The sequence below is a fragment of the Brachyhypopomus gauderio genome, chromosome 4 (assembly GCF_052324685.1).
Source record: "Brachyhypopomus gauderio isolate BG-103 chromosome 4, BGAUD_0.2, whole genome shotgun sequence".
NCBI lineage: Eukaryota > Metazoa > Chordata > Actinopteri > Gymnotiformes > Hypopomidae > Brachyhypopomus > Brachyhypopomus gauderio.
Genome location: NC_135214.1, coordinates 15789188 through 15809868, shown reverse-complemented (window position 1 = coordinate 15809868; position 20681 = coordinate 15789188). Strand labels below are relative to the sequence as shown.

The following is a 20681-nucleotide window of genomic DNA, read 5'->3' as shown; positions in this document are numbered from 1 at the left end:
CAGTATCATGTTGTATTTTGTTTATTATTGCAATTTACCGTAATTCCACAAATGTTCTATGTCACTATACATACAGTGATTAACTACCTTACCTACAGTGGAATCAGTTTATATAAATATTTTAGAGGATAGGGTGGGCTTTGATTTGATAGCAAATGGTTCTCTGTATATACCCTGCTTGTGTAATTATGAACGTTTATGTGACCTGAAAAGCTACACTGGTTACAGCTGAACTCGATATTTCCATGGCATTGAGATGGTGAAACAAAACTGAAAACAAAGTTTGTGTACCAGTTAGTTTCACACTGAAGGAAATCAACCACTGTGGAGGCGTGTGGGAACCGTTTTCTCACAATTTCTCATTAAAAAAATATTTCATAATTCATCACGCCCATGGCTAAATGTAGATTAAGTTACTATTGCTGTGTCTGGTTTTTCTCTTCTTTTCAGTACGAGTACAAACGTGTAGAAAACAGAAAATTACTTTGGCTAAAAAGTATAATAATAATTACATCCGTACTCTGGATGTCCGTTGCTGGTACACGCATGACTATTTTCAAACAAGCTTTGCGCAAAGTTGACGCTTTTTCAACTAATCCCATGGTGCTCTTTTCATCCAGCTAACCACAACAGAACAAAAGCATGATGGATTATACGGGTGAAAGACGACACACACCTGCCAACGGCAACGAAACCGTCAAGCCATTATCTTGACTGAGTATACATTGGCCTTTATGCAAAACATGTTGCAGCTATTCAACTCCTCTAAACTGTGCCCTTATTTAATCTCGCGAAAATGCAAATGACAATCTCAAATTACCCTGTATAAATTACAAAGTTTGCGCATTCAGCAGGACAAAAGATTTTGTTCTGGATATTGTACAGGTGGTGGGCTGCATTGTGCCAACTACATACAGAACACAGACACACAATGATCAACATTTAATTAAAAAAAAAATTAGATTATTAAAATTTTATTATTTTAGTTAAAATGACACACCAGCATATATGCTACTAGGCCTGTGTTGAAAAAATCGATTTTCCGATTCAGAATCGATTCGCGTATGATGATCTGATTATCGATTCGTACGTCCAAAGATCGATTTTTTTGTGAACTTTTACCCCCGCCTCGTCACTGAATTCACGCAGGCGTGCTCGGTCTAACTAACTGTAAAACAACATGGCGACGGACAGTGACGGTAACGACAATAGTCAAATCGGCAATCTAAAAACAGAAGGACAGTTTATCCAGTGTCAGTGACTATTTACATTTAGTCCATGTCACTGACAGTTTACCCAGTGTTTTTACAGTTTAAAAAAGTTAAAAATGCTCTTGTAACGTTGGGCGCAAGGCGATGGACGAGACAGAATCCTTTGCACTTTCCAAATCGTTACGTTTATTACATTTACCGAAGCGCAGACAGCGCACATAAAACACGTTTACATAGAACATGTGTGACTCAAACAACGACGAGCACAGGACGCTGCGTGAACGCACATTAAATGGACAAACCACACAAACCCCACGTGATGACGAGACGAGCCACAGGTGAGGATTATCACAAGACGCACCCGCACCCGCGGAGATACGCAGACGCAGACAAGTAGACGCAGACAACGTTAACACACGCCCAACAGGGAGGGGTCGGGGACCGTAACGTGACAGTTCTGTTATTATATTCTTACTTTAAAGAAAAATACACGTTTACATTTTATACTTTCAGTTTATTAAGTGTGAGCACTTTTAAAATAAAAATGAATTTGGTAGCAACAGCTTTTGGGTGACTTCTTAATTATTTCAATCATAATAATAATGCACTGGTTAGTGTCCCAGTAGGAGTCCACTGTTGCAGATATAGACACCTCAAAGATGTCCTCTGTTTATTGTCCTGGATTACCTTTCTTGAAGGTAGATTTATGATTACCCTTTTCACCAGTCTTCCAGCCATCAGTAACTACCAACTACCAGTAACTATTTGCTGATTAATATTGATATAATACTAGTTTTAACATGTTGCTTCTGTACATAGTCAGGAAACCGCTCAAATAAATACATTTTTAATAACACTAAACCCCGAATTGGATCGAATCGATTAAATCGGATTAAATCGAAATAAATCGATTCTTAATCTTCGGAATCGGATCGATTCTTGGAATTTGAATCGATACCCAGCCCTATATGCTACATATGTTAAATGTCCTCCTTTGTTTATTCTAATGGAGGGCAGTACTACCTGATTTTAGCAAAGTACAAAGTGAGATCACATTTTAGACAAGTCTACAGCTGTAGCTAACTTGCTGCTATACACTTCAGAATTATTACATTGTAGGCCACTGCTCATTAAACATGCCATTCCATTAAGTGACTTTGTATTCCAGGTATATGGTGTCAACCTTTAATGACTTTAGTAATGAATACATTTTTGCCAAAACGCAGTTCTCAGAGTTTCAAAATAAAGGTTCTTGTAAATGTTGTTATCGTAAACACTCAAATACAGCATACACTGGTACACGTGTTTAAATGCACAGCATATCCAGACTGAAAGAGGCCAGTTTGAAAACAAAGAAACAGCTTGAGAAAATAGGAAGTATTTCAGAATAAAAGAAGTTATCATTGCTAGCTAAACAACTGCATGCCTTCATTTTCCTATCAAATGAAATTAATTCGGTCTTATTCGAGTACTTTTTGCTACCAGTGGAGAGTATAAACAGAAATTACTGTCCATTCCGGATGAAATTAAATGCCTGGCTCGCCTTCCTAATGGGTTTATCTTTTCTTCGCCCGGTTCTCCCCTTTCTCTGTCCTGTCTCGCCCGTCTGTGTTTCTGTGATTTCTCATCTCCTTCTTTGTCTCAGCGATCAATTTTCTCTGTCCTTCCTTGTCTTGGCAGTCATGGCCTGGTGGTTAGGGAACTGGTCAGTTCGATTCCCAGACCTGAGGCCATGACTGAGGTGCCCCTGAGCAAGGCCCTTAACCCTCAATTGCTCACTTGTATAAAAATGAGATAAAATGTAAGTCGCTCTGGATAAGGGCGTCTGCCAAATGCCATAAATGTAAATGTCTTGCCTGCCTGTTAGTAATGTGTCGGTCACGAACGAACCGGTTCAAAGAGCTGGTTCCCCTCTAAGACCGAGCCATTTTCTTCTAAGGTTTGTCATTCAACAAATCAGAGAACAACAAGCAGAGGAACCAATCATCGAAGGGTTATACCACCAAGCAAGGAGGGGAGGGGTGGATGGGGTGTGCACAGTGCTAGCACATGGTCAAGGTGATGGCAGGGCAAAGGTGTATTGTAGCAACATCAGTACCCTCTGAAGAATATTTTCCAAAACTGGTCAGATAATAACAGAGAGAAGAAACTGGATCAACCCCTCCAAGCTGAGGCACTTTGTCTTCCTAAATGCCAATCTGCCTTCCAAAAATAGTTGAAAAGGTTAAATCAGTTACATATTTGTTGCAAATTGTGGTTATTTTAATCACTATTGTTGAATGCTGCTGTTTTGCACTTTCCAGAGTATTTGTTTATTACCCAGAAATGGATGATTATTTAATTTAGTAAGTTATTTTGTAACACCTACCTTTTGGCATCCATTAGCCATATTTCAGAGTTCACAAGTGATGCTTTAATAAAGTGTTTAAATAAAAAATAATGTATTGATACAAACCCTAACCATAATTATTACAAGGCAAGCATGAAAACAATTGACCACAGCAACACTATTTTTGAGCTTTTTTTGCACTCTTTTGTGCATATAGTCATGTAAAATGTAGAAGTAACATTGTTTTTTACCACTGGAAATAAGTGGCAAAACAAGCCATTTGGGAGCCAAAAGAGCCGACTCTTTATGAAGAGCAAAGATCCGGCTCCCTTAAAATTCCCATCACTACTGCCTGTATATTTCTCACTTTGTTTCAAAGTTTACCACGGTATAGCCAAACTCGCATGCAATTGGTCCGTAGATTTCTTTGGATGCGTGACCACTACCGTAAGGACTGTAAAAGCTCCGCTGGTAAACCAGAAAGTGCTCAACAAGATTTTACGTTGTTTTGGTATCAGTTCTGGTATCAGTTTCGGGTCCGCATGAGACATCATTCCGGACCGATGTCTGCCTATAGTGTCCTGTGCTCTACAACTCTGTATGGTCCAAATCCTCAAACCTAGAAATGTAGTCATAAATAGACCTACAATGGCATGTGTTCAGACCATTGTTACAGAAAAAGGTGGTTAAAGGTGGAAAGTTCTAAACCCATCTTTCATGGGGAAGTGTTTTGAGAGAAATAGACCTTTATGTAAAAGAATGGGACGTTAACAGTCTCCACGCCACCTTTGTTTTCAAAAGAGGCAGGATTGCTTGAAGTCATTATTGGTACACAAATTTGCTAGCAGCAGCTTACAGTAGATTTTTAATTGATTCTTCTAAAAATTAAATCAGTGTTACATCGATATTAAGACATAGGGTCAAGTTGAATGTGAAATTTAAACAGTAATGTGGAATGTACAGAAAAAGTTATGTTGAAATCATCCATTTACACAGAAATTATTATTATTATTAAATTATAATTATAAATATTATTAAAATTAGCAAATCATATTCTTCTTAAAACACTAAGCAGGATTTGTGGAAACTACAGCTGTAGTACCCAGAAATGATCGACCTGCGGTAGCAACCTCTGACGGAATTTCAGCAGAAACACACACACACAATTTTTCTCCTAAAATATTAAAAGCAGTGTTGCAAAATGGAGGAACTCCCTGTTCTGGAATGTGAACAGATAAACAGCACTAGTAACCCCCCAGTTTAGTTTTTGGACGGTGTCTGGGCAGCACCTCCTTTCAACACAGTGTGATTTTTTACAGTAATAACAGTGCACTAAAGTAACCATGGTACCATTCAGCATGTGCCTGCTTGGCTCTGGGTGCAGCCATGTGACCCGTGATGCCCAGGACTCCCAGAAGAGGTCGTAGGGAAGGACCTACAACACGGTCGCCTCCATCACTATGGAGGGCTCCTCTATGTCCACTTTACTCTGCACCAGACGCAGCTCCAGCTGTGCGGGGCTCGGCCTGATTCCTGGCCCCGCCATGTCTAACAGAAAAACCCCAAAGAGAAGAATTTCACTCAGGTATGTGTAATGCCGTATTGCATGTATATTACTAATACGTGCAATAGATAAGGTGTCAGAAGGTCTAACCCAGCGGTTCCCAAACTTTTTCTGCCGTGCCCCCCTTTAGTAGATGAGAATATTTGTGCAATATTTTGGGTTTTTTAAGCGAGGTGGTCAACTTGACAAGACGCACGCAATCTGCAAACAATGCCGCGGGGCTATCAAATACGTTAGTAGCACAACGAACCTGGCGACACATGAAAAGACGGCACGGTGTGGACATCTCTGCGGCCGCTACCTCCTCGTAAGTCTAGCAGACAGTAGTGTTGCAGATCATAATATTCACTGTTAGTAGAGAGTAAAGTAGTGCTATTGAGTTAAGAAAACTGATGGGTTAGGCCAATACATCCTCAAACCTCAACTAACTGTATCGACAGGGTATCTGCACATTTTTAAATCTCAAATTCAATGACTTTTAAGACCTTTTTAATACCTCTCACAAGAAAAAATAATACTATTACCGGGGATGCAGGTGTGTTCCACATCGTTGACGGGGGGGGGTTTGGCGAACGAAAATTGTTGACGTTGTTGAGGCCGTATACTCCAACGCTAGGAATCTAGCACTAGGACCCTGGAGCGGTTATTTTCTGCATTAGCGCTAGATTCGGCAAAGTTCACGTCGCGCCAGAACAACTGAACAACACACACTTATAATAATTTAATGCCTCCCCTCATAAAATTCCAGACATTTTAAGACATTTTTAGGCCTTGAATATGGAAAACTAAATTTAAGACATTTTAAGACTTTTTAAGGACCCGCGGGTACCCTGATCGAATGATCACTTATCAAACCGAATCCTCATATAATAAGTCATATCGTTACCAATCATTTTTGAATTGCATCATATCGTGAACAGGAGTGATTTGTATCGCATCGTATCGACAAGGGGTTTCAGAGTATCGCAGTTATATCGCATCGGTGGCAGTGTATCGAGATGTGTATCGAATCTAGCTTAGTGGTGAAGATATACATCCCTAGTGCACGTTTTACTTCCAAGCTCCGCACTAGCTCCGCACTGCAATAGCTCCACGCCCCCCACTTTGGGAACCACTGGTCTAACCAAACATGCTTTGCTTACCCTGGGCATAAGAGATGGTCCTCTTAATGACATGCTGCATCACAGAAACGGTCTTCTCACAGGCTGTCTGTGATAACAGTGACATGTGTTTTGTGATACAGCTGCTACTAGTAAGAGCTGCTACTAGTTTTTCATACCACACAATGACATATTTATTACCAAGGTCACTTCCTGAGCCAACCCTCATTGGCCCCGCCTTCCACAGAAGTAGATTATGATAAAAACTTGGCATTAGTGTTACCTAGTGGTGTCACCTTGAAGATGTTTTTTTCCCCATATGAACCAGTTGATCAGCATAATAATACATTATACAAATTTTTAAAACAGTAAATTAGGTTCCCTGTGTTCCCTGAAGTGTAGGTTGGGTTGCCAGTCTAAATAACACTGATACTGATGGGTCCCGCAGGTCTGAAGACACGATGTGCTCATGTTCTCCATTAACCACCAATACTGTGTGTATGAGTCATTATGTTCTTAACACCTCCAGACTTTCCTGTCCCATCATACCTTGAGGTCATTAGGGTGGTGATGTGTCCAGGCCAGCAACATAGCAGCAAAGAGGTCACCAGTGCCCACAAACACAGCATCCACCTTGGGGATGTCCATCCGGATCTGCTGTTTCTTCTTAGTACCATCCAGTCCCACTGGAACATGATGCACACATGCATGCTCGCATAAGGAAACAGCATAGTCACAAAACACACGCACGCACGCAGTGGCGGACTTAGCAATTTGGGGGCTCAAGGCGAATTTAGCTAGGGGGGCCATCAACAATAATATGCAAGAAATAAGTCAGCAAATCAGGGGGCCCCTACAGTGGGCTGCAGTGGGAGGGGCCTAAGGCAGTTGCCTAGCCACGGCTCTATGCAAAGACCGCCTCTGCACGCACGCATGCACGCGCACACACACACACGCACTCTCCTTTTTGCCAGTGACAGCATTGGCATACAGGCTAAAATACAGGCTTTAGATTGTGAACAACAAGCACGAAATTGTCCTAGTCAGTACTAGCAAGAATAGTTGTAGTATGCCTAGTCGCCTACTTTATCACCATTACCAGCTAGATCACCAGGTCTTTTCCCTCTACCATATAAACAGTTTGTATAGTTCCCTAAATTACATTAATCATCAAGATTTTGCTCGGATTTGCTAATCAGCTCAAAGCATGAGGCAAGAACCACATTTTATGAATGAGATATGAATGAGAGAAGGTTTTACCTGTAGTCTGGCTCCCCAGGGCGACCAGGTACTGATCTCCAAGTGGAGAGAGCAGCTCAGAGCTGGTGATGACCACAGTGTGAGGACCCATAGCAAGCAGCATGTCTATAGCCTTATTTGGTATGGCAAAACATACGCATGCTCTCAGACAGCATTCTCAGAACACTACAATAATGTATATATCAGTACAGTAGGTCATTTAGGGCTGGACCATTCGAAAATGACGTAATCGCTGTGGCCACAGTCAATGGGCTCCGTATGACGTCAAAACCAAGTCAATAATCGCGAGCGTGGAAAATCATTTCGCGCGAGGAAAAGTGCTTATTCGCGCGAGCAAAACTACTCTCACACGAGCAAACTTTACTCTCGCGCGTGAGGAGAGAGTTGCTTCGCGAGGAAAATTTGTCACACCCTTTCTGCTTGTGATTAAGCTCCTGCTTGCAGAGCAGATCGTTTGATTTTTGACAGTCGTGGGAGGGACCCAGACAGGATTGACTTCTGGATGTGAATTGTGATTGGCTGTCAGTAGGGTCTGTTTCATGTTTATTTTTTCACGAACGCATTTAGACAGTTGGAAGCTCCATGAACTATGGTAAAACAAATAACCAGCTAGCTAGCTAGATATTTATAAGTCCGACTAGCTAGCTAACTAACTATGTATACAATGCTAATGTCAGACTTATTTTAACATACACAAAGAAAAGTTTTGCTGCAAGGTATTGTTAGTTTTCACATTAACATCTAAGGATTTTTACCTCATAAACCAAGTGTCCACATATGTGGGCATTATGCAATAATGGCAATACGTTGAACGATGTACCATGTCATAGATTTTTAAGCCGTTCATATAAATAATAAAAGTAAATTTGTACAAAATGTGTTGTTGCTGTAAATAGAAACAAATATAAAATTTTCCATTTTTATTGCCTAAAAAGCTAAATCTAAGAACATTTGTGTGTGTGTGTGTGTACTGTTGGTGAAAAATTCATATATTGTCTTACTGTAATATTCATCAATATACACATATGTATTGATTACACTTAGTAGTGAGTAGAATGGAAATCACATTATTAAGGTATATATTGAACATATGTTAGGCGTAGTACACGTTGATCATTGTATGCCTTACATGCTTGTAGGCACTCTCTCTAGTAATAAAGTAGTAAATTGTGTGAAGGCACTCCTTGTGAGATGAAGGCAGACAGCCCTGAAGGTCTCTGGTTTGTAGATAAGGATGAGTTGTGTTAGAATGGTGCATCTGACGGACCGGAGGAACAAGGAGACCTTGGCCAAATGACCCTGGCAGGGAAGGAGTGATGGGAGCGATACCTCACCCCATCACCTCACCTCACATGGGCCACCAATGAGACCTAACATGCTTAACTCATGTCATGGAAGTATGATGTAATCATGTAGCAAAATAGTATAAGAACTATGGTCTGTGAGTGGGGGGCAGCTTTCTCTTGCAGACGCTCTTGAGCTCTGGATCGATCCATCTATTTTTCTGTCTTTTGTCTTTAATAAACTTTGTACTCTACTCCCAGAAGGTCGTCGTCTTGGTTACCTGCCCCTACCCCCACACAAAGACTGTCAGAGATGGCTCTCGCCTTCCAACGCGAACTTTGACACAAAAACTGTGTGCCAGGCCTCTGGCTCCCCCCTCTCCCTCTCTGAATGAATCACGCCTCTCACTGCTTACTGTCTGTGTTATCAATGCTGTATGTGCTCTGGGGATTTTTTGCATGCACACAGACTGTTGTCCTGTTTGCGAGAATAATCTGTGGTCATATTTTTTTGTCTCCTCCTAATGTTATCTCTATGTTTATCCCCCCATTCTGCGTAATGGGCGGCGCACTAGTTGCAGCGGCCACTCTGGGCTCTGGTGCTTTAACACTGGAGTTTGGAGAAACGCAGTTTCGTTCAGCTGTGCACTTGTGTAAAGTCTGAATGACAATAAAGTTGACTTTGACTTTGACTTTGATACCATACCCAACTGCTTTTGACTGTTCTTGGTCACCACTAAGGTTCAAATTTCAACGATAGTACATTATAGCACACATGTATATGTGTTGTTTTTCAACCAGGGCAGTGTAGATCATCAACATCACACTATACAGTTATTGAGGATATTCCAGTAGGTAGTGCGTCAGAGTCCACTTACAGTGACAGTGACATCAGCGAAGGAGAATATGAGCCAGATGTGAGACGAAGTGAAAAAAAGCGAAAAATAACAAAATGAGGAAGGGAACAAAGGAAATGAGGGAGATTTAAATAATTAGCAAAGAAAACAGAATAGAATCTGGAGATACAAGGGTATTGAGTCCCACCTATGTTCATGGGGATTTTTGGGTGTCCACATATGTGGACAGTTGAATAACTTTATTAAAAAAATTTTTTTAAGTAAAATAATAAACCATTTGATTTTTTATGCATGTCAGACTAATAAAAACAATTATTTGAATCTAGCTACAAGCGGAGATTGCAGGTTCACACACGTATAGGCCTAAGCAGCCAAAGAAAACCAATGTTTGACCTTTGATATTGTCACGGTCACAGCTCCGGACCCTTCCCTGTGGGCGTGCCACTATGTCGTCTGCGTGTCGTTATGCCCATGTATGTACTTCCGTGGGTGTGGGTTGTTCGTGAGCATGTTCGTAGTCGCACCTGTGCCTTGTCTCGAGATCACGAGGGTTTGTTATTCACCTATTTAATGTGCGTTCGCGCAGTGTCTTGTGCTCGTCTTTGTCTAAAGTTTCGTGCCTGTGTGAGAGGTGTGTTGTCTGTTTGCACTCCGCACGGAGCTTCACGTGTTTGTTTGTGTTCATTAAACGTTCAGTGTTGCACAGTTGACGTTCGTCGTGCTTCATATCTCGAGCGTCACAGAAAGACGAGCCGAATAAAAGAAGGTATGCCTGGATATGCCACCAGGGCGCCTAAAGGTAGGAGAAAGAGCCGACGTCACCACGGCTCTTCTCCAGTCCGACGTCCCGAAGCCCCCGTCTCCGAGCAGGAGATGATGCAGAGCCCCATCTGCGCTTACATACTCTGCGCCGCTCGGAGTGCGGAAGACGCGGAGATGGCCGAACACCTCCGTCAGTCCGCGGTGCGTATATGGGAGGACCAACACCCCACCGCGTCCCTAGAGCCACCACCCAGGGCTGTGGGCGGTTGTGTTTCGGAGGTGGAGAGAAACATGCCCCGGCGCGCGCCCTCTCCCGAGCGAGTTCCTGAGAGCGCCGAGGAGAGGAGAGAGGATGTGTTTTTACAAGCGGCGTGGACCGTGCGATGACGCGCGAGACCAACCCCCTGGCCGAAACCAGAGAAGGCACGGAGGACCCGCTGGTCATCTACGCAGGGATGGTACGTGCCAATCCTCCCGAGGACGAGTCCGAGGAGGACGGCTCGGAGGAGGAGGAGTATCCCCCCTCAGTTTGCTCAAGGAGCACTGTGTATTACGGGGGGAAGGGGGGCAGTCTTCCACCGTTTGAAGGCGGGGCGGAGGGGACGGACTACGAGGTGGAGGAGTATTCCCCGTCAGTGTGCTCAAAGAGCACGGTCTACTACGGGGAGGGAGACGTCAGTCCTCCACCGTCGGACTACGGCGAGGAGAGGGAAGACTTCAGTCCCCCTTCGTCGCTGCACCCAGCCCTGTCGGGAACCGACGGGCAGAGCGAGGAGAGCGAGGGGGAGAGTCTTCGGTCGGTGAGTTCCCTCTCGACCGTATGCAAAGGGGGTAGGAGCGGACCGGACAGTCCACCCACGTCAGACAGTGGAGACTCCTGCGGTGAGGAGCCCATGGAGCACGCTCGCTGTGAGACCCCCGCACGGTCCATGGACTGGAGCGTGGCCGAGGAGGAGGAGCCGGCGATGGACACCACCCCCGATACCGGAACCAGGGGAGGCTGGCCTGGCAGAGGAAGGGCTTCCTACGGGAGGTTCCCAGAGAGGGTGGAGGAGCGCCAGCAGGCTTATAGGGCGGCAAGCCCCTACGGCACTCCCGGAGGAGGTAGCCGCGGACCAGGGAGGACAGTTGCCGCGAGACACGCTGGTCGCACCGCCTCAAAGCGGGAAACAGGTCGCGCTGCGCCTCGCGCGGCCACCAGTCGCGCTGCGCCTCGCGCGGCCACCAGTCGCGCTGCGCCTCGCGCGGCCACCAGTCGCGCTGCCCCCAAGCGGTCTCCAAGTCGCGCTGCTCCTGGCGCGTCCGCCGGTCGTGCGTCACCTGGCGGTGAGCACGCAGCACAGGCGGGGGGAGACCCGCCTTCTGCAGCGCCTCCAGTCCCCGGAGCTTTCTCTCCGCTGCAGGCTTTGCCTAAGGCGGGGAGCTTGGCTCCGATGATGAATGTTTGTGTACCGGTGTTTTTGTCAGTCCCAGTGTGTCTCCCTAATGCACTGTTCCCGTTTGTGCCCTTTGTGTTCAGCGTCCCTGTGTGCATGTTTGTGACTGTGCCATTGTTTAACGTATTCTCCCCTGTCTTCCCAGGGAGGGTGTTCTAGAGCTGTTCGCGGCGGTTCCCACCATCGGGGGAGACGGCTCTCGGAGGCTCGTGAACCCGGCGGCTCCGGACCTGCCCGTTGGTATTGGTTCGGGGCTTTTCCAGCTACGCGGGAAGCTCCGGGAGTAGCGAGCCCCTGGTGGAGGGTTCTGTCACGGTCACAGCTCCGGACCCTTCCCTGTGGGCGTGCCACTATGTCGTCTGCGTGTCGTTATGCCCATGTATGTACTTCCGTGGGTGTGGGTTGTTCGTGAGCGTGTTCGTAGTCGCACCTGTGCCTTGTCTCGAGATCACGAGGGTTTGTTATTCACCTATTTAATGTGCGTTCGCGCAGTGTCTTGTGCTCGTCTTTGTCTAAAGTTTCGTGCCTGTGTGAGAGGTGTGTTGTCTGTTTGCACTCCGCACGGAGCTTCACGTGTTTGTTTGTGTTCATTAAACGTTCAGTGTTGCACAGTTGACGTTCGTCGTGCTTCATATCTCGAGCGTCACAGATATGAATGTATGAAGTTTTTTTTTTTATCTCAGATGAGGCACTAAATCTACAAAAAATCAAAATGTGGCTAAATGTATTAGCAAAAAATGATTCAGATCATATAACTAAATCACATGCTGAGATTAGCTTTGTGTGTATGTGTTTGCAAGGTGTTTCATGTAAGCAATGCTTTTCAGTAGGTTCCAGTATTTGGCCAGTAGCTGGAGCCAAAGTACTACCATACAGATATTACAGCGATGAAAAGAAATTTTAGTGAAATAAAATGTTCATTCCTGGTCAGGCAGTATACTTTTTGTTATAAGATGTAATTACAAAGTTATTTGGCTCATTGGTCTGAATCATACAAGATTCATTACTTCTCTGTATTCTGCATGACAGGATTGCAGCATTAGTTTTGATGATTTTAGAGGTTTTTGTGTACAGTAGCGTCCCCGACAGGTCAATTTGAACCACACTTGGAGCACATCACAGGAACCTCAATCCATGACAGCATTTGAAATTAGGAGTTGATCACTGTGACAGAAATTATGTCATTCTTGATTAGGTCACGTCATTTAGATTACAAGAGATCATTATGAACATTATGATTTAGTACATGTCGTTCTGATTAAGCAGAAGGACTACAATAATGAAGTAGTGTGTTTCAGTGTAATCATGTACTTATGTTTAGTTAATATTATGCATTTGTGCTATACTGTGATCCAGGTCAGGGAGAGTGCGAAGGGTAAGAGCACCGTTAACTGGTACTCACTAGTCTACTATACTTGGGTCATTTAGCTTTCTCTGTGTTCAACTGATACATCAGTTTCTTCCGCTAACTCTAGGGAAGTCCATATTAGGAGATACACATACGTGAGACAAAGTAGCCTGTTGGGCGCCCATGTTTTGGAACATGCTGTGCTTAAGATAACCTGCTTGCTAGAACTGCTGAATGGTGTTTAGGATTGTATATAAGCAGGGGGACTGCCCCCTTGCTTTCAGAGTTGGTTTACATGGTTTGAGTTATAGCAACATAGGTCATATATGGCATGGCCTGAATGATATAATGAAAAAAAGACCAACCTGAAAATTTAAAAATCCAAAATTGTTTTGATAATTATTCACCTAGAGATTGCAACAACAAATACATTGTATATAGAAACAAATTTTTATTTTACCATCTATGGTTTCACAATATACTCTTGGTACAACAGTTATTTAACTCAAATGGCTCTCTACTGACAAATCAAGAATTTAGTAAATATTTAGTAACTAAGGTTTATTAATTAAATTCAATGTTGCAATTGCTTTTGATGAATTAGTTATAAAATGCTATACATGCTGGAGTGAGTATGCTATTTAAAAGTACACCAGGACATGATCCAACATTATTACCCATCGACCCAACCAATCTTGAAATAGGGAAAATATGTTTCTCTACATCACACAATAGTAATCAGTATATATGCTCACTGTTTCAGAAAGATGGTGTATCTAATCCATATGAATCTATTGGAACACCATCTTTAACAACCTCGACTGGAAAGAGATCTGGACCTTGCCAGCAAAATATATATCATACATAAAGTGAAAGTATATTTTAAAATAATTTACAGTTTATCCATCAAAAACATTTTTAACAATGGTTTATAAAGGACATGGAAGCGAATTGCACTTTCTGCAGAATTCACCCTGACAACATTTCCCATTTCTTCCAAATTATGGGAAGATATTATGAAGTCAAATTAGGGACTTTAATGGTGACGAAAAAAAAATAATATCGCAAATATAAGATTAGCATTTTGCATTTTACGTTCCTAATTTGTTTCTGCAATACTTTCTCCCTTTTGCGTTTCTTTCTTTTGTTTGCGCGTCACTGCTTTTCTTTGCGTCTCGCATTTTACGTTCATAATTTTTTTTTGCGCTTCTCTCTTTTCTTTGCTCCGGTTTTACCCTCTGTGTGGGGGCGGGGAAAGAGGCGTGGCCAAGAGCGAAAGGGCAAACAAAAGAAAGAAACGCAAAAGGGAGAAAGTATTGCAAAACAAAAGCAGCAACATAAAATGTGAAACGCAAAGAAAAGAAAGAAACGCAAAAGAGGGAAAGTATTGCAGAAACAAATTAGGAACGTAAAATGCAAAATGCTAATCTTATATTTGCGATATTATTTTTTCGTCACCATTAAAGACCCTAATTTGACTCCATAAGATATCTGCAACATATCTAGTACCTGTATTGAACCATTTATCCCTCTGCTTTAATCGTGTATTGCTAGCTACATGCCAAGTGCATTGCTGAGGCAGTTTTATTTTGTGTAATACAAATAGCCAACTTAGCTAGCTAGCTAACAAACCACATAAACAATGCAAACGTCAGACTTATAAATAACTAGCTAGCTAGGTTAACTAGCTAGCTGGTTATTTGTTTTACCATAATTCATAGTATTTGGAGCATCCAGCTGCCTAAATGCGTTGATATCGCGAAAAAAATAAACATGAACCGGACCCTACTGACAGCCAATCACAATTCACATCCAGAATTCATCCAGGTTCATACACCTTTACAAGGTGGAATTAAAGCACTTGTACGTCACTTTCAAGGTCCATTTCAATATTTCCCAGCACCTTAAACTTAATTAAGTTAAATATTTATACATATACTCGAAATGAATCGAAATAATTCGCTTTTTTATCACATTATTTAATGGTTGTTTATTTTCAAAACGCCCAGACGTCTAACGTCTTCACGTTCTCTCATGTTTCATCCTGGAATTACAAGAGGCTCGTATTTGTTAACGTATCGTTTCGGACAACACCGCAAAGCCATAATTACGTTTGATGCCTGATGTGTATATATACGGTCTCTGGTCAGGTAAAAATGTTCTTTCGCCGGTTTTGCATGGGTTTTTTATTCTCCACTGCCACCTATCGCCACCTATAGTTTCGGAGAACACTGCAGCGACGCTCGCGACGTTCGCGAAAGTATAAACGCCTACACCGCTCGCGCAGGGTCGCGCGCTACGGTCGCTCGCGAAAGTATAAGCCAGGCTTAAACCAGGCTTAAGAGGGAGGAGGCAGACAGGGACAGGGAGACAGAGAGAACAAGCAAGAGAGAGCATGACGTAAATATGGCTTTGCAGTGTTGTCCGAAACGATACGTTAACAAATACGAACCTCTCGTAGTTCCAGGACGAAACATAAGAACGTGAAGACGTTAAGATTGGGCGGTTTGAAAATAAACAACAATTAAATAATGTGATAAAAAAGCTAATTATTTCGATTCATTTATACTTTCGCGAGCGACCGTAGCGCGCGGCTCCGCCCACCGCGCGCGACCCTGCGCGAGCAGTGTAGGCGTTTATACTTTCGCGAACGTCGCGAGCGTCGCTGCAGTGTTCTCCGAAACGAGGTGGGCGGAGCCGCGCGCTACAGTCACTCGCGAAAGTATAAACCAGGCTTAAACCAGGCTTTACAAAATTCGAGAGGTGCACGCGCACGGGCGGAGCCACAGCGATTACGTCATTTTCGCCGCGCGGACCCCCAACCAGGCTTTAATGGCGCATTTCCACTAGAGCCTGCTTGGCGCGGTACGGTTCAATACGGATCGATTCGCAACGGGACGGTACGGTCGCGTTGTGTTTCCATTACAATGGTGGACCACCACAATGTGGGTGGAGTCGCTGTTGGCGCGCGGGTTGTAGTGTCGTGACATCATTTGTATGCGACCACAACACCGGTCGATGCCCCTCAACACATAGCATTATTGTATCTTATTTATCTTTATCTTCATTATTGTATGTGGTTGCTCTAATTATTGATAATAATTTGGTATTACTCAAACAGGCTGAACACACCCTGCATAAAAAGCATCAGTCATACAATCAAATGAAATCAAACTTTATTATGAAATATAGATATTTAAAGTACAACATATGTAAATAATATAGTTATAGTTTAAAAAAGTGGAAAAAGCAAATTACCTAAAAATAACGTATAGCTTTATATGAAATAAATATTTATAGTACTACAAGCAACATTTTGTGTGCTTTTACTGGCGTCTGTCTCGCATGGTGTTCACAAGTTCGCCAAGCACCCCGAGGAAAGCCCAGTTGAAGGAAACATTTTCCGCCAACTCCGCTCGCCTCGTCAGTGGAAGGGGAATCTTGAACGTAAAAAATAACAAATATTAAACACAAGCATTCCCGTGAAAGAAACAACAATATAGCGTAACTGCACAAAATGTGTCATCGCTGCTCATGCTTTGTTTATGGCAACAGCTAACTAGCAACTAGCAAGGCTAAGAGCTAGCTATTGTACAGTAGTAACTGTGGTGGTAACATTAACTACAAACACAGCTCTAAATTCCTGCGTTTACAATAGATGCGTTCATATTACATCTTTTACGAGCCTAGTAGTAAAACTGAAATCACAATACACTCACCATTCTCTGTGGCCTCCAGCACCAACACTGCCGTGTCTGTCCAGCACGTTTTCTCTTCCGTTACTGGCTGGCCGGTGACCGTATATGACATCCATTTGCTGGAACCTTTGCGGTTTGCTCAGCTGCGTCCGTTATGGTCCTTCACCGCCCGGTAATCGCGTTAAGGTTTTTTAGCTTGGACCGACCGGCACTGCTGAACGGACCGCTGGTAGCCATGAGTGGCCATTAGCGCGGAAACCGCGCTAAAAACCTTTACATTTCTAGTGGCCCCGTCCAGTTCGTCCTGGATTTTTTGATCGCTGATTATTAACAGAAAGGTTTGTACCTCGGCGTTTGACCAGGGAACAGACTTCGCTCCTTGGGTTTTAAAAATGGCTGAGGAGTCCATAGCATAGCGGAGGAGTCGCTCTCCTGACGCATCCTATGACGACACTCCCTGGCCAATCAGTGTCATGCTGTTCCTCCACGTCACAGAACTGTACTGCTTTGGAACGGTTAGAACCTCGAGCGAGTCGGTATGAAAATAGTACCCGAAGGGGCCGGCTAACTGGGACCTGGTACTAATGGAAACACTCACAAACCGTCGCGAATCGAACCATACCGCGCCAAGTAGGCCCTAGTGGAAATGCGCCATAAGAGGCATGTGACTACCCGATCCGTACACCCTGCCCGATCCGTACCGAGCATGTGCGAGAAAATGTGCGCATGCGCGTTGCGATTGGCCCAGGCACGTATCGGGCAGATATTTGCACATGCGTTAACACTTTACGACACTACCGTTACATTTTACAACACCTTTGTAAACAGTTAAAAATAATAGTAGTAATAATAACAATTAAATAATAATAGAAATAATAATAAATTATATTTATTATAATTGTAACTGCGGATTAATACATACATACACATACATTATAATATAATATAGATTTATACATTGGTTACATTGGGGAGAACATTGGTTTGGGGTGCAGGAAGTGTTGTAATAAAATAATGAAGGATTCCAGATTTTATGGCGAGTTAAAGGAGTATAAAGGAGCTATTCAAACCGACTTGTGACAAAAATATGCGACGCGAATCTGAAAACTTTATAGTTAAAGGTAAGTTAAATTCAAACCATATTCCTAGGTTAACAGTCGGTGCTGTCGTGGAATATAAAGTTAATAACTATGGTGGAACGTTTTCTTTTTATGTTTAGATAACCGAATATTTTACATCGGACCAAACAAAAGGTAGGCCAAAAGTAACCGGCAATAACCCTGTCTCTAGTGCCTCGTACACCATGATGGTAACACCGGTGCCAAGGTTATTATGACACTCGATCAGAGCAGACCTCTTTTCCTCTTCAGTCAACATAACCAAACGCATATAATTTTTGTTTGGTCCGATGTAAAACATTCGGTTATCTAAACATAAAAAGAAAACGTTCCACCATTGTTCTTTATAAATATATTTATAAGAACTTTATATTCCACGACAGGACAGTTAACTTAGGAACATGGTTTGAATTTAACTTACTTTCAACTATAAAGTTTTCAGATACACGACGAATTTCATGTCGCATATTTTTATCACAAGTCGATTTGAATAAACCGTGGGAGATATACTCCTTTAACTCGCCATAAAATCTGAAATCCTTCATTTTTTTATTACAATGCTTCTCGTACGATCACAGACTCCGTTCACTACTTCGCATCTAGTAGTGTCGTAAAGTGTTAACGCATGCGCAAAATATCTGCCCGATACGTGCCTGGGCCAATCGCAACGCGCATGTGCACATTTTCTTGCGCATGCTCGGTACGGATCGGGCAGGGTGTACGGATCGGGTAGTCACAAGGCACACTGCAGTGACGCTCGCGAAAGTATAAACGCCTAGACCGCTCGTGCAGGGTCGCGCGAGGTGGGCGGAGCCGCACGCTACGGTCGCTCGCGAAAGTATAAACCAGGCTTGAGGCTGTGGGGACTCACCTCAATTGCATCTTTCTCTGTGCTAATCTTTTTTCCCGTCAGAAGCCTTTCAGACACAAACAAGCAGCAGTTAATGAGGAAAAAAAATGTTACTAGAAAATACAGCTCCACCTTCCACAACCACATGGTTGTGTTTCATCCTTTATTCCCCTGGCTATTCCTGATTCAGACTGAAATTATTACACTATGGCCTTAAGATCCCAAATCTACTCAGACACATAAATATGTGGGTAACCTTTGACATAAAACTTAAAATCATTTGCAAAGTTTATATTACACTTTGCAACAACAAAATGTTCTATTACTCATTTTACAAATGAGAAAGGACACGTGTAAAACACTTACTTAAATTGTGCACACAGGACTAATTATTTTATATAGGTTATTAGCCTTATGTGCAGAAATACATAAACACGATTAAAGTGTTTATGATATTTGCAAAGAAAAGGGCTTACTATACCTATAACTAAAACAACAACTATAAACAATTTCTAATGAGTTTTCACATTTGTAGATCTTTCAACTTCTGTATATTTGTCAGGACTTCAATTTATGAAGGTCTAGACATAGAATGTAGGAAGGTAAGTGCACCCACTCGGCCTCAAACTGGTTGGGAGTAATGATGTCAGCAACTGGCACGACTTTGTCCCTGTAAACAGGCAGCAGGTCTTCTGGGACATACTGGAAACAGTGCAGAGGGAAAGAATGACATGCCATTGGAGACCTTAATCCCAGCATGGAGTACCCCACCCAGCCCGAACAGTGCAGCTGTGCAAAAACACACCCCACACGTGTGTTCCCAAGGCCTGCAGAACAAAGAGGCTAAGAACATAAACGCTTCAGTCACAGAGAATCTGAATCTAACTGAAAATTTATATATATTCTAGCTGAAAGGTATGACGGAGTCTGCAGACTCTTACACTATATCATTTTAACAATTCTTACTTGCACACAGGGAACATTTCACATAAATCACTTTTTAGTGCTATGCATGACTCAACTGTAACAATTTTGTGGCTGGTGTATCACATTAGTTTTAGTGTTGGCCTGCAATATCATCCCAAAATGCACTTCATCCATAGGCTACAACCCAATAGATTCAATCAAATGAATATATATGTGTGAAAGGTTACTCACCATTGCCCCATTATCACCCAGTACTGGATCACACACTAGAAGAAAAGGAATGTGTATACATTAATTTAACAGTCATCATGTCTCTACATCAGTGTCACAATACATGTATATAATTGCTTAAGATAAAAAAAAGACAGTCCAAGCTAGATAAGATTAATCACAACAGGTGAACAACATGTCCTTGAAATCTGGACAAGAGCAAATAAAAAGCATCAAATAACTATACCTAGTCTGACTTTTTTAAAAGCACATTTTGACCGTCCACCTCATCTACAGGACAGGATTCAGTCATTGCTGCTTCAGAGAATGCAGAAAACTGTGACTCTACCATATACAAGGCTGGGGTTGATTATCTTCAGTTCCTGCAAAATGTTCACCACCATCTCCAGGAAAGACACATCCCTGGTGTACCCTAATTAGACAAGAAGCAGAAACAATTGAGGAATTAAGGACTAATTGTGCTAAAAGTCAGGTATTTATAGTCAGCCGTCTGAACACTTAAAGACCAATGTTTATAAATTGCCATGCATTTTAATAAAGCTGTATATGTTTAAGGTAAGTGACAAGAACCATTAGAACAAGAACTTACAATAACTTTTAAAGCTTTCATTAACAATATACACTATATGGTCAAAAGGACACCCAACCATCATACCTATATGAGATTGGTGGACATGCCATTCTAAAACCATGGGCATTAATATGGC

General features: G+C 42.7%; 1 protein-coding gene across 6 annotated transcripts in view; it reads right to left on the bottom strand.

Moving 5' to 3' along the window:
* The window catches only part of pdxka (pyridoxal (pyridoxine, vitamin B6) kinase a), a 36256-nt gene that overhangs the window by 12704 nt on the left and 2871 nt on the right, over positions 1–20681 (bottom strand). For 3 of the 6 annotated variants that reach the window (XM_077002598.1, XM_077002599.1, XM_077002603.1), the window contains exons 4-12: positions 20303–20386; positions 19975–20009; positions 19433–19518; positions 18838–18883; positions 7465–7576; positions 6754–6890; positions 6247–6313; positions 5355–5417; positions 567–5088 (exon numbers count right to left, since the gene is read on the bottom strand). In XM_077002598.1, coding sequence (XP_076858713.1) covers positions 4976–5088; positions 5355–5417; positions 6247–6313; positions 6754–6890; positions 7465–7576; positions 18838–18883; positions 19433–19518; positions 19975–20009; positions 20303–20386 — 743 coding nt within the window. In that variant the 3' untranslated portion in view covers positions 567–4975. Of the gene's footprint in view, positions 1–566; positions 5089–5354; positions 5418–6246; positions 6314–6753; positions 6891–7464; positions 7577–18837; positions 18884–19432; positions 19519–19974; positions 20010–20302; positions 20387–20681 lie in introns of those variants that run through there. The other 3 variants (XM_077002600.1, XM_077002602.1, XR_013130447.1) reach the window with 2 other exon arrangements.